This window comes from Caloenas nicobarica, chromosome 1 (assembly GCF_036013445.1).
Source record: "Caloenas nicobarica isolate bCalNic1 chromosome 1, bCalNic1.hap1, whole genome shotgun sequence".
NCBI lineage: Eukaryota > Metazoa > Chordata > Aves > Columbiformes > Columbidae > Caloenas > Caloenas nicobarica.
In genome coordinates, this window is record NC_088245.1 from 178792436 (window position 1) to 178810937 (window position 18502).

Sequence of the window (18502 nt, forward strand, 5' to 3'; positions counted from 1 at the left end):
AGGTATATGTTTTGTGCAACTAAATTTACTGTGAAAGGGACAAAAAAATCTGATGATACTATATATGAAGAAATCCTGAGGGTATAATATTAATATCCAACAAGTCTTTTGTGTAAGGACTCTCCAGGGAGCTCCCCTTCTTGGAATATCAAGTACCCCGTTGCCCACTCGGTACTTACTCATGTTAATAATTAGTGGTCAGCTGACAGTAAGCTCACGACAAGCTTGGAGAGTAGATCTAATTTTGCTTTATGCCCATTAAAAAAAAATAAAAAAAAAACCAACCAACCAAACAAAACCAAAACAAAATAAACAAACAAACAAACCCAACCAAGTCCTATATGTGAAGAATGAGTTGTGACAGACATTAATCACAAATTCACCGGAAAGGAGATGTCACCTGATATGTCACTAAGTATGGAGGTTGTTTTTCAGCTGCAATTGTATTGTTTTGACAGTAAAGTATAAATCTGGGTAAATTACTGAGAACAGATGTTCCCTCAAGAATAATTGTCACATTTGTACTTGAAAATGATACAGAAACAATGTGTGATACATCTTCAGAAACCACAGAAAAAGATGAGACGCAGCAAAACCTTAGCAAGTCTCACACTGTAGGATGTTCAGGGAATTAGATGTTTTTAGTGCAAAAAAAGTAGAGCTGATCTGAATGTATGTTAATTAAAACCCAACAACTAGTAGTTACAAGTCGTGTTCTAACAAGATCTCAAAGGTGCTAAATCTTCTGAAGCATGGAGGTGTAGTTCATGCACTTATTGGCAAACCATGGGCTCAGAATGTTGCAGCTGCTGTTTGTTTGTACTAAGTAGTAACTCCAAAAGAACAAGAGGTTTAGAAGAAACAATTATTTTCCTTTCTGGAAATTTAACTTAGAAGTGAAACCTTTGGAGATAGTAGCTGAAAGGCAGTTGTGAAACTGAGGTTTACACAAAGCCCCTGAAAAAAATAAACAGCAACGGTATTTGGGAGAGAAAGAAATAGTCAAAACAAACAGAACTGTTGAAAAAAGTGAAGGGTCATTAAAGTAATGTCTGTAGATAAATATTCTCATAAGACTTGTCATTTATGTTGTAGCAGTAAAAATCCTAAACAAATGTGAAAAGAATGCTGCAAACTTAAAATGTCATTACCATGAAAAAAAATTACAATCCCTAGAGCCGTCTTTGGGATTAAGAGTGCTAACATTAATGCAGAGAATAGGGTTTGGTTTGAGTAAGCATTTCCTACTCCAAATACTACCTCACATCTCCATAAGGAGGTAGACATCAGAGTCCTCTTTAAACTCTCACTCCTGCTATGTGTAAAGGCTTTTATTCTTTGTGTTTGCTTGGGGTTTTTTTCTGAAGCAACGAAAGTTTCTTCTCTCAAGTTGCAGAGGAATAAATACCAAAGCATTGGAGAGTATGCTTATTTTTACTCTCCTTAGTCCAAGGTTGTAAAAGAGCCAAGTACCTCCTGTGTCATTGTTGGAAAGCTCGCAGGAGAGAAGGTCACGTCTCTGACTCTTCCTTCAAACCGAGTCTGCTGCTGCTTCTGTTTCTGTGCTGTTCACTGTGACGCTTATCTTCACTCAGCAATACCTCAGTGGTTGTACAGAAGTACAGCCTTGTTACTGCATACCAAAATATTCTTGCTCTGAAGCTTGCTGACAGAAGTTACTTGATTTCTATGGCAGCTTCTGTCCATTGAAAGCTATTAAATGCAAATACAAAGTCTTTGAATCGCAAACTGCCGGAGACCAAGAGACTATTCTAGAAATGTCATTACATATTTATCCTGTCCTTTTCATAGATGTTGGCTACTAGTGCACAGAGGATGCAGGGCCAGGTGGACCTTTGATCTGATCCTCCCAGCTATTCTTGTGCATTTATAGCGACCCAAACAAAAAGGATCTTGACCACCCAAAGCTGTCCAGTAGCTTTCCTTTGACTAAACTCAGCCATGTAACCCAGTCAGAACTTTGTCACTCCACACGTGAGAAATCATATAACTTTTAAATTTCCTTCAGCCTCTCATCTCTGTAGCATGGCTGTCAGTATGAGTGATCATTAAGTATATTTTTCTGGTTTATCAGTTGTTTATAAATTTAAGTAGAAATAGTAATGTCTTTCCCTATGCTCAATGAACTCCTTCACAGGCACATGGTAACCAAGAGACAAAATGTTCATACACACCCACACACATATATTATATGCAGCTACATATATTCTTATAAGAAGCTACGTTCAGTTAGGAATGCTGCTAGAGTGGTTCTAACTGCTTTCTAAATGAAATTTTACTTGATATACCTCAATAATAGATTATATTTTTACCCTCTGTGAAACAATGCTAATGGAAATACTAGGTTTTGGTTAAACTGAAAAACAGATTGGTTCCATTATTGTCAGTGTTGGAGTTGGAGCTGTGATGTGTAAAGAAAACAGAAAAATCATTCATTAACAGTAAAACTTACTGACTGACTTCTTTGTATAGAGCTGACAGTTCTCACTGTTAGCTGTGCTATCAAATCTTAATCTTAGATAGTCATGGGCAAAGTTGATCTGTTTTAGTTATGAGTGATTAAATATAAGTAACTAAATCTTAGCATTCTGCTTAATTTAGTGGTTTATTTTTCCACTAAAAGGCCGAATATTCCTAGTGAATAGAAAAAGGTTTATAAGAAGGTTGTGTCTGTAAACTGGCTCTTTAAAAATATTAACAGGTAAGGCAACATGTAATACATTACTAGAGTATCCTGTACTGTTGAGTCGGTGAGAGAGTAAGTGTATACACAGATAAATAATTTCATTTTCCTGATAGTGGCTGTTTCAGTGGACTTAGTGGAAAAGTAACCTCTTTTTTTTGTAGCCATGTTTAGAATTTCGATTCGAGATGGATGACCTGTTCTAGTGTTTGACCACTCTCAAAAGGAAAATCTTATATTTGAAAGCAATTTCCTGCAATTCAGTTTGTGCTCACTGCTTCCTATCCTGTCTCTGAACACCTCTGAGATGCAGGACGTTGCTCTTGGCCATGTTGAACTTCATGATGTTTGCATGGGCTCACGTCTCGAGCCTGTCACAGTCCCTCTGGATGGCATCCTGTGCCTCAGATGTGTCAGCTGCACCACTCAGCTTGGTGTCATCTGCCAACTTGCTGAGGGTGCATTCAGTCCCACTGTCCATACGGCCAACAAAGATGTTAAACAGCGCCAGTCCCAGTACCGACCCCTAAGGAACGCCACTCATCACTGGTCTCCATTTGGACATTGAGCTGTTGACCACAAGTATTTGAGTGTGACCATACAGCCAGTTCCTTATCCACCAAGTGGTTCATCCATCAAATCCTTGTCTCTCCAATTTAGAGACAAGGATGTTGTGTGGCATGATGTCAAATGCTTTGCACAAATCCAGGTAGAAAAGCAAATCCAATAGCTTCAGCACTCCAAATTTGTTTTTAAATTGTGTAATAGTTTGATTGCTGCCATGGAGTTACTTCAAAGATGATATAAAATTAGAGTCTTTGTTAATTCAGATAACTTGATGAGTAGCCCTCAAGATTTTCACCCCTTCTGTTACAGCTATGAAATACTAAGGTCTGTTTTTAATGTATGCATTTGTCCAAATCGTACAATTTTGATTTCAGATGAGGCGTAGTATTCAGAAGTTGACTTTAAGAGCAGATCCACAGTTTAACGAAAAGCTGTATGTAATTGCAATGCCATAAATTGTATCCCTGTGGAAACGGACAGTTGAAAACCCTGTAGACGAATCTACAGATTTGTATGTACAGACTGAGGAGGCAACATCAACAGAAAGTATGCTAAAGAATTCTTGGTTTGGCTTTTCTGAAGCTCCTTAGTTTTTCCTTCTTCATTTTGGGAGGGAGTAGCTGAATAAAGCTTTGATTCTTTCGAAGAGGAAATAGACATATTATTAGAGGTTTTTCTCCTGGTAAAGTGAACTTCTAGAGTCGTAGTGTTAAGCGTTATGTTCTAGTTTATATTAGACAGATGCAGGGAAACTGTAAAAATGAAACATTTTTCATCCAAAGTAGTTTTGTTGTACCACTCTTATTTTAGAACTATATTGGCTAATGATATTTGTGATTATATCATGTCTGCACTACTGCTCTTGAAAGTGATATATATTATTTGTTCCTTAATAAGTACATACAATGTAGCAGTCATTGCTAACTGCAGTACCTGTTGCTGTCATCATAAGACATATTGAAGTTGTACTGTAAAGCTTATGATACTCAGTGCACTGAAGGCGAAGAATATCTAATATTCTTAACATTTTTAAAGACATAATTATGAAATTAGGCCGTTTATATCTGACTTGGCACTGAAATGTCAAGGGCAAAACTTATCAGCTATTTTGGCAAATTTACTTCTGCTTTAGATGGTATTTAAAAGGCAGTTGTATGAGTTTTAATTAGGTATGATATTAAAAAGTATTTAAATCTCCTATTCTGCAATTGAAGGAAAAGAGATCATTTAGATCATAAAAGGATGTATTTCTCGAAGGAATTATTGTAGGCTATGTAGCTATCTGCAAGCCAACTGGAATTACTAGTTCTAGGATGTCAAAAGATTGATACACTTGACTAATTAGGAAGCCTGTTGGAACTGGTGGCAGCCGCCTGTAGCAGCTTGTGAAAGCCAATTTAAAGTTCCCATAGGAAGTGTCAATATCGAACAATATTTGCAACTCTTATACCATCAGTGCAGCAATGTTGTATGCAGGTGTCCCAGGTCAATTTAAGAGATTTCTAAAATACTGCATGGTACACTTTCATTTCTCAAACTTTCCGTCATAGAAACCTGGACAATATTATAGATAATGTGGATACTAATAGTGAGCTGTGTAATTTCGTAGAAGGTGTCACAGTCGCCTGTTGGTGAAGGCATCAAAAACCAGTTTGGAACATAGCTGAATGTGTAGAAGTTCGAAAAACGGGCTTTCTGCATGTTTTGGATATGTAGATTATTAACTATGAATGTTTTTATTTGCAGTGGTTAACTTTTTTCAGTACATCTGTGCATACAGAAAAACTACTAGAGGAGTTCCTTAATTCAAGTTTCTCTATACTTTATTCTTCTGTTAACTGTTTTGCATATCAATGGATGCACTAATCTATAATCCGTTTTGTGACTACAGTATTTTTCAGATAAGGACGAAAAACAGCACCCATAAATATGTTACAGCTATACTACAAAAAGTTGTGGTTTTGCAGTATTTCTATTCCATTATTTAAAATATTTTTTAAAAAATTTATTTGAAGGGGTTTTTTTTAGTACAGCAGATTATGCAGTAGAATTTTTTTCTACTGCCAACTGTTAAGTTTTTAAAAAAGCTATGAAATCCACAGTAGTCTGGAATAGGCTTAAAAGAAAAGAGGTGACATGCTGAAATAGGATTGAAATTTTTCTTCTCTTATTCTTACTTCCTAAAACAAAGCTTATGAACTGTTTTTCATAAACATTTATGGTATCATTCTGGAGACTGGGATAGTATTCAGTCTTTTTTGCATTACTGTTACATGTTACAATGCTTATAGCAACATTCATGTACCTTAATGTAACTAATGGCTTTGCCCCAAAATTTCTTCAGGCATCACTTTGGTTTGAAACTGTTTACTGAGTGTTTTCATCCCAAACTTGAGTATTTTAGAGAGTTGCATGACAATAGATGAAGAAAGGAAAATTGTTTTGTTTTGGTTTTTATTGTTTTGTTTGTTTGTTTAAACCACCCACACCACCACCGCCAAATAGTCAGGAAGCTGAATGCATTATCTGAGTAATTTTTTGTAAAGTATGTTCCAAGCCATATTAATACCTGTGATAGTCCATTAGTCATAAAAGAACAAACTTCAACGTAATAAAGCTTGTTAAACCAAACGCAAAGCAAGAGAACAATCTGTATTTCAGTCTTTGTGTTTATTCTATATCTGCCATGTATTGTACAGAATATAAATGTACTTAAATATATGAACATTTAGAAAATATTTCCTAATTTTGCATTATTTATTTTTGTATATAGCTCTTTTGTGTAAGCTTGTTAAGTTTACTAGTCTGATAACACGGAGTTTAAGGAAAATATAAGAACGAAGGGTTACTATTTGCTGGGTAAAAAGCTGTCTGAAAGGCCAGGCCCAAGGAGTTGTGGTGGATGGAGTCAATGGAGTCAAATCCAGTCAGCAGCCAGTCACAAGTGGTGTTCCCCAGGGCTCGGTGATGGGGCCAGTTCTGTTTAATTTCTTTATCTGGATGAAGGGATTGAGTGCACCCCTAGTAAGTTTGCAGGTGACACCAAATTGGGTGAGAGTGTTGACCTGCTGGAGGGTAGGATGGCCATACAGAGGGATCTGGACTGGCTGGATTGATGAGCCGAGGCCAATCATATGAGGTTCAACAAGGCCAAATGCCAGGTCCTGGACTTGGGTCACAACAACCCCAGGCAGCGCTATAGGCGCGGAGAAGAGTGTCTGGAAAGCTGCCTGGCAGAAAAGGACCTGACAGTGTTGGTTGACAGTGGCTGAACATGAGCCAGCAGTATGCCCAGGTGGCCAAGAAGGCCAACAGCATCCTGGCTTGTATCAGGAATGGCATGGCCAGCAGAACTGGAGAAGTGATCGTCTCCCTGTACTCAGCACATGGATTTCTGTAGAATTTTTGAATATATATACTATTATTTTATGAGGAGATTACCACTGTGTGACTTCAAGTTATATTTGAAGGACATTTTTCTTTAATTTGTGGACAAGAGAGCTCAAGTTTTGAGATTATAAATTTGTGTCGTTTTTTGGTTTTGTCTTTTTTTTTTTTTTTTTTTTTTAACAGTCTGCATATCTTGGTTCCCAAAATCTTGTACCCTTTTTTTTTTTGTTATGCTTTCCTCTTCTGCTTTTAAATGATATCCAGGGCTAGGGTTCTGAGACACTAAATTAGATTCAAGTCTTGATGTAGCAGTAGAATAATGAAAGTAAAAATGTTGTTTCTAGAACTTCATGATTCGACCCATGCTGATTTGACAGTACTTTGCTAGACCTTCCTGTCTGCAACTTTGAAGTTTTTTGTCTGTATTATTTTTGCTGCCCTTGGAAGCACTTACCTTAAAAAGATGCTAGAATTCTTTAAAGCTTAGTGAAAGATAGAATTTCTTTAAAGGAGGAAAATGAATAGAAACAGTGCTGGAAATCATTTCCCATAAGAGTTTTCCCCCATATTCAGGTCTAGAGGATTGCCTTGCTTCCTTACTTGTAGTCCAGCACTTTCAGAATTCCTTAAATTAGTGATGTCACATCTCGTTATACTCATCAGCTAATTTAGATCCTGATTTGAATATTCACTTTTAATAATAACTGCAGAATCATGTGATGTGTCTGACTGTATCCAAGGTGTGTGTTGATCCAGGGAGTTTTGCCCAGTAAAGCATAATGAGATTTCTACTATGTAATTCCTTATTACTCTGTGCTGATTTTTCATCATATAATAAGTCTCTGGAGTTGTGTTCTTTGTCCTTCCAGACACAGACACAAGAGCCACAAGGCTCAAAAATCCAATAGTTTCTGATGTGTTTATTTGAGGAAATAAAAGTAGGGCATTTAGTGTTTGCATTTAATTATAACCTCACAGTAATTTTCATAATTCTTTCAGGAGATATTATACATATGTGCATAATACGATGAGTAGAATTTTTGTGAATCACATCCATTATTTAATATTGGCCAGAGGTTATTGAATATGAAGGAAAAATGGCTTTTGATGAAAGATACCTATGGATATTACTATGCATCCTATCCAGTCTGGTATTGTTCAGTCAGCTTCCTGCTGAGAAACGATTTCAACTTTTTATAACAATAACTAAAATATAGCAAATCATTTAAGGGACAGCTCTTGAAAGCTGACATGAAACTGATTATTTGCAGTTGCAAAAGGGTACTGAAATGAAAATATGACTGAAATGACATTTCACTTAAAACTATGCTTGACTCTCATATAGAGAAAGAGGAATGTGAAATGAATGGAATAAAATTCGGCCTAGTTCAATGTATAGGAAACCAAATCTGTTGTGATTAATCGCAAAAGAGCAATCTGTGAATGTTAAAACCACGGTCTAACTTTGAAATAAATAGTCTTAATAATGCCATTAATATTTTTGTTGTTATTATTGTTGTTATTATTATTTACGCTTCAGTATTGATATGGTAACCTAGAGGGTTCCTTCTCTGTCCTTTACAGAAGGTGAGGAGACTGGGGTGATGGACAGCCTGTTGGAGGCCTTGCAGTCAGGTGCAGCTTTTCGAGACCGAAGGAAAAGGATACCAAGGCCTAAAGGTGAATATTCTATTTACATTTTATTTTCCAGAGAAATTTAAAAGTGTTACGGGTCCAGTGCTCTAGAACTGAAATGCTATTTAGATTAATTATTTTTTGCAGTGACAACTTTTACGGATGTTCAGACTGTTTTACTGTTGTCGATAGCACTTTGGAGATTAATTTACTGAACTTAGCATAGTCTGATTATTATGACAAGACTCTTCGATACAGCCACATGTACTTTAACTGTTTAGGGTTTATAGTTGAATGAGAGAAGTAAAAGTCATTATTTCCTTAGTGTATAACAGTCACTTTACTCCTAGAAGTATCTAGCTTCTAAATAATTCTGCTTCATAATGTTGTTACAATATTCCACTGTCAAAGGTGTGTTTTATTTTTGTGTTTTATTTTCGTTGTTTTCTTGCTTTTGCAGACGTACCACAAAATCTCAGTCCAAACACACAGTGGCCTGTGCTGAAAGCTTGTAACCATGGTAATGAACCATATTCATGAGCTGCATGCTCTTAGCTTATGTAGTTGATCTGTGCTTTCAAAAGACTACTGTGATTTTTTCAGTTTGCTACGTTAGTAGAAAACCAAAACTGTATTGGTACCTGCTTTTTAAGAATCACCTGAATTTTACACTCTGAAACTATACTTATTGATTACTTTGCAAAGCTCTTCTATCTTTTCTGGGTTTTTTGTTTGGTTAAAATTTGTTTTTGTTTTTAAATGTAGTACTTTTATAATCGTTAAGGACAATTATGCAAGGATTTTTTAATAGATTATGGTACTATAATAGAAAGCAGAGATTGAGGAACATTTTAAATGCTACTAGGTGTTCATGATACCAAATCAGAGAACTCTCTGCATTCTTTGTTTGTCTTTGTCTTGGTTTTCTTGATACTATGGCTGGAATGGTTCAAGCTATCATTTACTGGTATAATTCAAAAGCAATGTTATATCAGAAAAGAAATAGTAAATTTATTGTTACTTCATGGCAAGATGTTTCTCCAAATTTTGAGCATGAGTCTTTCGCATATGTTTATTCATAAACTCCTGAACTATCTCACTGTAATCAGTAGGACTTGCTCATATGTGAAAAGTTACAATGAGGGGATAGATGCTTGTTATCTTTGTTTGTTAGACAATGTACAGAATATTATTATATTAGTTGTGTTTTAATTAAGCTTGAGGAGTCCAGGGTGACTGTTTTCAGTGGCTCATAATTAGTGTCTCAGGAAAAAGTTGATATATGTAGTACCTCTGTTAAAGACAACTTTTCATAGAAACTTAAAAAAAAAATCCTTTCTTAATTTTGTAAGCAGAATGCATTATCCTTCGATATTTAAATGCACTGCAGAGTGTATAAAGCACATGCCGTCAAATTGCTGATATTAATTATACCTCATGTTTAAGTGTTTATTTCTTAAATGCCCATAGGGAAAAAATGTACAGAAGTTGGCATTATTAAATACAAAATTTAAAAAAATAGAGCTAGAAGGACAGTTTAAAGATAATTAATTCACTTACAGGAATTGGCTGAAAGAAGAATCAAGTATATTTGGCAGGTGCATGTCTAACACACAACATATTGATATTTGAATAATGACTACAGAGCACATCTGAATTCATCCTATAAGTGTTTCTTCTTGTAAGACCAATTATGTTGATCGTTACTACTTTTCAGCCCATTCTGTCCCTATTTGTCTAGCTGTCTGTGGACAGACAGTATAGTTTCCAGTTTCCAAACTAACAGAATTGCACAAACGTTAGGGCCATGTTTTATGTTTCAGGTTAAAAACAAAATGCAAAACCAAACAAAAAAAATCCCAAGATTTTAATTCTGCAAGATCTTGGTCTAACCCAGGGACTGATTTGTGTATTGGAGGGGTATAATTTGATACTGAAGTTTGAAGTTCCGACATTTGATTTGGAGGGAAGAGTAAAAGTAAACTCTTGGATTTTTTTTTTTTTTTTTTTTTTTACCAAAGTCAGCTTTTGCATAGAGTGTTTTGAGACAATCCGATTCTAAGATGTTTTAAAGTGAATTCAGCTTTTCTTTCACCTGTCTTGTTAGCACAGGAAGAGGATAATGCAACTCTGAGCTTGCTTTTAAGAAATTCATTAGTATGTTTTTGATTTGTTGACGCTTGTCACAGTATCTACATGTTATGTCTTCCTATCTTGAGCCAAACAGAGTACTAAATATGTTGTAGATATTGGTGACTTCACTTATCAAACCTTTTTGGCTTTTTGATAGAGCAACCTATGACCATGTATTTCTGAGTTTATCTTTGAGGTGATTTTCTTTTAATTTTTGCTATTCAAAGTCTGTGTAGGTAAGTTGAGAAATTGCTTTTAATAATTCGTATTGGGAAATCAGTTTGCATGCTGTCTAGAATGAACACTAGACCCTGAATATCAAAGTTTATTTTTAGATAATGGTAATGTCACTAAAGCTAACAGTACAGACATTCGAAGCAAGAGTTATAATGATAAAGTTTCTTTAAGTCTCTGTGTTCAACAATGTATAATATCAGGGTTTTTTTAATATTATCCTATACATATTTTTTCCTTAAACTTTATATCTAATATAGATACACATGAAATAACCTGTTCTTTCTATGTATTTGTGTATAACAAGTGTATATAATGTATATAATGGTTTATTACATATACACTGTATAAGCAAGAACTCTGTGATTTCAGCCCACTTCAGAAAAATTGTCATATGTCATTAGACAGAAGTATTGGCTTGTTCTGTCATTGATTTGCTTTTTTTCCCGACCTCAAATTTCAAATGGATGCTGAATTTTGTATCATTGCAAAAAAGCTACTGGCTTACTGTGGGCTTAAAATATGTGCAAACAAATGAAGTACTTGAGCAGTAATTCAAGCACTTTCCTTGTTTGCTTTTGTACTTGGTTTTGGCTGTTTAGGTTAACTGGTATCTGGTTTGGTTACTCTTTTTTTCTACTGAGACTAACAGATTCACTTACAGTAGATATACTTCATTAATACACAGTGCAGATTGAATTTCTTTGACTTATGCAGTCAGAAAGAATTACAAGCCATGACTTGAAATGTCTGTCCTCTGAATCATTCAGAGTGTAGCAATCTCTGTTGGGCAGATGCCATAAAGTTCTAGACAATCTCTTCTGTTTCAAAACAAAGCAAAAAACAAGCAAATGAATAAAAATCAGTTTACTCTTTATGATTTTAGATAGTTATCTAAAGAAGCGGAATACAAATCAGACAAAAGCATCAATGGGAAGTAGAGAGTAGTGGCTCCACATCTCACAGGAGATGGCAAGGGAGAGAAATTCAGCTGGAATCCACACTTTGTCCATGACTCTGATATCAGTGGAAGCAGGAAGGAAATCTCTCTAACCATTGCCATTGTTATACGGTACAGCTCAAGTTACCGAGCTGTCACTTGCTCGTGAAGCTGAGCCAAGCCCTATAAAACAAAGTAATAATGAGAAGCAAGCCACTGCTTGCTCTAGAATTGAGAACTGAAATTGTTTCCTTTGACTAAATGGTCTACTTGAGAAAACAAAAAAGAAAAAAAGTACATTTAGTAGAATGCTAACCATTGGTTGGCCATTTTTCTCTTTATGATCTCTTGAGCTCCCTAGAAAGTTCTAGTAGTGTTCAGCTGATATTTCTGATTCAAAGGGAGTAATAGTTCTCATGCTGCATCCCAGGCTATCCTCTTAGGTGTGTTATTTTCTTTTCGGTCCTACTGCACTACTCTTTTATTGAACAGATTGCCTCTTTCTAACATGGTATGTGGTTTTTGTCAAGTTTAAATCTACTCTATTTCTGTGATCGGAATTACCGATTGTATTTTTTTCAGCTTATGACAAGGCACATCAAGTCAGATAATTTCTTACTGAGGAAAAGCCCCGCTGCATAACTAATGGAAATAATATACATTTGGAACTGCTAGATCTTGGAAATATTCTAATACTATAAGAATACAAATCATCTTCACTGGATTTTCGTTGATGTAGATATTTGCTTTGTTTCCATTCATTGTGCTTTGTATTTTTAAATTAATGACTGAATTACATGTATGTTCACAACTACCTGGTAACGTTACAGTTTGCTTTAACTGCAAAGAGCCATAAACTGCGGTGATATTGTGGTATATGCTTTTTTAATAATTCCCATTCGGGGCACTGTTTGACACAAGTAGAGTATTAGTATAGTTTTAGTGTTATACTTTGGTAAGATTTTGATTCAGTAGCATCTAGCAGGGGAGCTTTTTTATTTTATTTAGAGCAGAAAAAAGCACTTTATTTTCGATCATCAGGATTTTGCACATTAGAAGATCATTTCAAGCAGCTAATAGCTATGGCTGATATGAGTTTATCCGTTATTTACAACAATAGTCAAGGCATATTTGCAGCTTGCACATTTATTTCAAGCTAGTTAAGTTCAAATACACATATCAGCATATCCAAGGCAGCACAGAGCCCACTGCAGCACAGAAAGCTGCATTATTCACTAAGTTTTAGGTCAGGCTTTGCAGCCTGCATCAAGTTCTCTGCTGCTATGGCTACGCATTTATTTGCAGTAACATTAGCCGAGGTAATGTCAACCGAAATGCATGAATATAAATCTGAGATGCAGCTTTGATTGCATGCATGTATACCTCAAATGCAGCAGAAACTGTTGTTCTTTAAAGCAGATCGTATTCAAAATGTCGTGAGTAAAGAAAAGCTATAATAGAATAGAAATTTTAAAAAATACAGGTTGGTTTTTGTGACTACAAAGATTGAAAGAAATCTTTTTGTTGCAATCAGTAATTGGGTTGCGGACTATACTTCCAAAGGTAACAATAAGGTCTTGTTTCTATATGCAAATCAAACTTCCATGGTAAGAGATAGTCATAATTACTACAGCTGTTTGTTCAGTAAGTCTATAAACAATAGAATAATTTTTATGTCACATTTACTCTGAAGCATTTTGAACACTTCTGTTAAATAAAATTCTTGTCAATCAATGTCATTCTGGTCCCAATTAAGCAGAAGAAAACCCTCTTTTCACATTTGTCGGGTTTTTTTAATCTCTTATTCATAATAGAACTGTCATCCAAGGTTCAAATTTAGTGTCTCTGCTACCTTATTTTTGACAATTATAGCTGACAGTGAGCTCAGGCTCATCTGAATTCTTAAAACTGGCACTGCAACCACTTAGAGGTCACTATTTTATTTCATCATTGCTGTATATGACAGCAAATTATGATTGACATTTCAACCTAATTTTTCCTTCTTTTCTTCTTAGGTCTGTGTATGTTGCTGTCATTTCCACAACTGTATGTAGTTAACATTAGGAAGTACCTAACACTAGACAAACAATGAAATGTGTGAAAATAACTTTTTACCCAATACCTGTTAGTAGTGAAGATGCATTCTTGAGCACTACCAGTTCTTCATGGTAGATACTGTTGTGAAGGCATTACGCGTGTTCACCTATTCTTCTCTCTGTATGTGACCTAAAACATCAGTGTTTGTCCCTCTGATGGAGAAAATTTTTGTAAGGCTTCGTGAAGTTTTACTCAACAAACAAGTTTCCTCAGCAGACTTAGAATATCTGTAGGGACTGTTATGAAATGAAAACATTTAATAGGATTTCTATTAAAAAACAAAACCTAACCATGTAGTTCTCAATTGTTCCTATTTTAAGACCAAAGCATCACTTCAATATTGACTTCATAGGTCAAGGAAAATTGCTGCTTATTCTAACAGAAATAATTCCCCTGAAACCATCTGCACTGTTTATAATAGTTTTTTTCCTAGAGCAGACAGCAGAGTTCAAAGAAACTGTGACCATAAGAGTCAGTTTTGCATGTGAGGAAAAAAAATGTCCAGACAAGGAAAGTGAATTTACTCATTTTTATTTGTTTGTTTAGAACTATTTCTGCAGTGCCACAGTTGCATAAACATACATCTCTCACAGAGCTGGCCACGAGGAATTCACATTCCAAAATGTCTAGGAATAAGATTAATTTTGACGTGAACGTTTTAGAATATTTTTCTAGTAATCTCCCTCTCTCATAATTTAATGTTGGAGTGGAGAAGGCATTCAAGCCAGAAGGGATGACAGCCAGCAAGAAGAGTTTGGTATGACAAATGATCAAGTTTGATTTTTTTTTTTTTTTTTCCAGAGCCTTTCCAACAAAGTTAACAAAATCAACTTCTATAATAAAGTCTGAGATAAGGAGAGGTATATGAAACACTAATTAATTAATTATTTTTAAGCAACAGATGCTGCAAAGTGGATGCAAGCTCTGTTAAGAATGGAAAAAGATACTTCAAGTTAGTAGTAATTGCACAATGCTACTGTGAAAATATTGGTGTAGAAAGAAAAAGAAAGTTGTTAGCTTGCCCTCAGTATAAGACAAACACATGCTGCCAACTTTAGCACTGCCCATATTTAGAAAATGATATGAGGAATTTGAATCCTACAAAAAAAGTCTGTGTCTATTTTGTTACTCCTCTTATAAAGTCTTGTGAGATTTCCCTTATCATCTCCCATGAGTAGGGTGATACATATATCTTACCATTCTATGTCTTATCATAAAGAATTATATGTGAACATAATATAGATAAGAAAGAGAACCAAAGCTTTTTAGGAGTAAAAATTTCAGGTGCCACCCTGAGACAAGTTGTACCTAATAATGGGGCTTAATCTCCAGAGATTTGACAAGTTCATTCCTAAAGTGAGACCCTTTGAAGATGTCAAATTGGGCACTCATAAGAGCTAATTGCTTTTGTAAATACCTTGCCAGTGTTTATTGGTACTAGTTGAATAAAACCGCTGCTCTGAAAAGAGGCAAGGACATTTTCTGCAAGGTAAGAATTCTGGCGAAGAGGTGACATTTGAAAGCAGTGACACTGTATATTCTGTAACTGCACATACAGTAAATGTCAGCTTCATAATCGTCTAGCTAGGTAACCAGATTTCTGAAAGCTATGGCAGGCAGGTTATATATTCAAAGCAGTCTTCTGAATATGGATCAGTGGACAATCTTAAATCTGTGAAGGGAGCTGTAAATTACCAACATTTTACCCATATTTGTCTTTTCATTGTTTAGTCATGCAGAACTTCACATTTGAAGACAATTACCAACTTGGTCTGTATAGTGAAGAGGTTCTGTCACGTCTCAGAGTACTTTTTAAGTCTTTTCCATATTTGTTAAACAAGATTTTACATGTAAATTTACCAGACTCTTTCACTTTTGTTTTCTGAATGCTAAGAACCAGTAGCATCTAAACTCCTGCCTCTTTCTTCAAAGACTTTAAGAACTCTGATCGAAATAGAATAAATGATACATCTATCAGCTGAATGAGAGCCACAATCCTTTCTATATTGTTTATATATATAGAGAGAGAGATATATATATCTTATTAAAGGGATTGTTTGTTCTTAAAAAAAAAAGGTGAAATATTGGATAGGGAAATTTCATCAGTGAGACATTAGAAATGAGTTTTCTCTGATTAAAAGACTCCATTAGGGACAAAATCTGAGATGGAAACAGTGTATCAACCGTCACCTGAGTCTGTTTTGTGACTCAAGTGATGTCAGCTTAATGCAACATTGTTAAGTCGTTTATTCAAAAGATGTAGAGAAAGCACAAAACATTACTCATGAAATTCTTTAACTACACTTCTTAATTCATCTTTCTTTGCTATGTAAGTGAATTTGTTTCCTTAATGTTCTGGGATTTTTTTTCCTCTTTTGGGAAAATTTAGTGTAGTTTTTTTTCATAAGTGGTTATGGCAAAAACATACAGTGTTAAAAAAAAATACTGTAGTTATGTTTCTATCTAATTTTTTTCATTATAAGCCAATGCTCTGCAAAGGTACAAATAAAGTACATTAAATAGATGCAGGAAAAGCAAGGGTATCCTGCAGCTTCTTCCCTTTGTTGGGGTAGGAACACTTGGAATCTTTACTTTTAAGATTTGGAACACTCTAAAGGGAAATTGGCATTAAAGTTGAACTAGAACTCGTGTTTATGTCTGTGAGTTGCTCGATAAATGCACTATCATCTTTCTTTCATTTCAAAAATAGATGAGTCCTGTGTATTTCAATCATAGGTGCCTGAGGCAAAATCTACATCAATCACCCAGCAAAATAATCAGAAGCCTCAAGAGACTTTTTCTTGGTGGCTCAGACTTAGAGATTGTGAGTGGTAAAGGAAGGAAATATAGGGGGCAAATACAGCTTTCACATGAATGACAGAAGGAAAGGTGATTGCCAGGCTTACACTGAGTAATCTGGAGTGGTGTGTGGTAGTTGGACTGTAATTCCTCTTTTCTTGTGTTGAGGTAGCTTACAAATCCAAGATGAGAAGCTATAGTTTAAGTGATTCAGGAAAGAATATTTGGATTTTGTAGGATATTGGACTATTCAAGAACCTGTACAATTTCAGCATACACTGTAAATAGTTCGACCCTTGTTCTTGGCATGGTAATGTTTTTTGGGTTAGCAACAAAACAAACAAAAACTTTTTAAAGCAAGATAATTTTAACCAAATAGAGAAATTACTTGAAGTTCATGTGATTTCCTAGCAGATTTTACTTCCTCAACATCTACAGAAAGCAGTAATTGCTAATATATACTTTTTGTTTCTTCAAAAGACTACAACAATACCTTCTTAGCAGGCATGGTCTTTCTGTTACAATATTTTGTCATGATATGTTGAAAAGAAGACTTTTCAGGGGAAATAGTTTTTATCATGCTTTATTGTCTCATGATATTTCTTTAACGCCATATAGAAGAATTGAAGAAAAACTATTATCTGACCCTACAAGTTAGCCCATATTTGCCTTAGGTTTTCAAAAGTCTAAAACCTGAGGTTTAGAAAACTAAAAGTGAATTTATTCTGCTTTGTATTAAAACTTGCAGTCATTGATTTTTCTTTCTCATGGTGGCATAGCAGAGTGATAAAATAAGAAATTGAAAAGATAACATCGAAAATACTTAGTGTCATAAACAGGGAAATGGAATGAAATCTCAGCAGATATTCGGTATGGGCAAATAGTTATTCCACAGGTTTTTCGTTTTATCTGTTTTCATAGGCTTTAAGCCGGTTTCTTTGTAGAGATGAGTGTACATGGTACATTACAGTCCAGTGCACACACAGATACTTGAATTAGCTCTGTACAGACTACATTGTCTACTTGAGGCAGGAGAGCTTTTAGGCAGGATCAAATTTGGGTATCACAATGCAGTTGTGGGGTTTCAAAACAAATTTGAATGTCTGTGTACGGTACCTAATAGATTTATGCAGAGGCAGTTTCAGGAGCTATGTCCAAGAAATTTGAAAGCCTTAAACCACAGAAAAGTAGAATGCGCTGCCATAATGAACAAATTTTCATAGGGTTTGGTGGGGATTTTTTGTATTTCTAAGATCTGAATTAGCTAATTTAATAGGGTAGGGTATATATTTTTATATCTACAATGACTTGTCACCTGCCTTCTTTGTCTCCATTGGGGAACATATACCAGCTAGAAACACAATATTTTCTGATAATAGCTTATATGTTTTTAATATTTTTTTAATAATTTCTTCATAAACAGAGGAAAAACATTTTAAATAATCTGAAAACAGGATATGTCTCCCATTGTGTTTGATATGCTGACAGTTTGTTTTATTTAAAATATAGTATTAATTTCTACTTCACCAAGAAATAAGTAGTAGTAGTTGGAAATGGAGAAGATTGTTTCATGGAATGGAGTGAAATCACCACTGCTTTGGTATAAATATCTTGGATAAAAGAGATTAATAGAACCAGAGATAACCTATTTATTGGCAAACACCTAATGCGACACAAATTGATAGGCTGGTATTTTCATCCTTAGATCTTCTAGGTCATGGACAGCATTTTACTTGAGTCTCTAGATTTTTGTGGCAGGAATCATAATAGCCTTCCCCATTCAATATGAATATTTGATTCACTAGACTCAGTAACGTTTGATATTTATGGTGGAATTCTGTGAGCAGAGGGGCCAATGAACAGAAGAGCGCTTTCCAGGGATTTGAAGAATATTATTTAAATCCTTTTCCTGAGGGAATAATGGAATCTGGATGAATGAGGGTTAAACACAGCTGAGTGAGTGTGTTCATTACCCATGCTGAATTTTGCCACCTACATTTTAC

At 35.1% G+C, this 18502-nt stretch overlaps 1 protein-coding gene across 1 annotated transcript in view; it reads left to right on the top strand.

The window, feature by feature from the left end:
• Window positions 1-18502, top strand: part of DIAPH3 (diaphanous related formin 3) — a 203793-nt gene that overhangs the window by 138343 nt on the left and 46948 nt on the right. The window contains exons 24-25 of the mRNA XM_065631897.1: window positions 8246-8341; window positions 8757-8816. Of these exons, the coding sequence (XP_065487969.1) occupies window positions 8246-8341; window positions 8757-8816 (156 nt within the window). The remainder of the gene's footprint in view (window positions 1-8245; window positions 8342-8756; window positions 8817-18502) is intronic.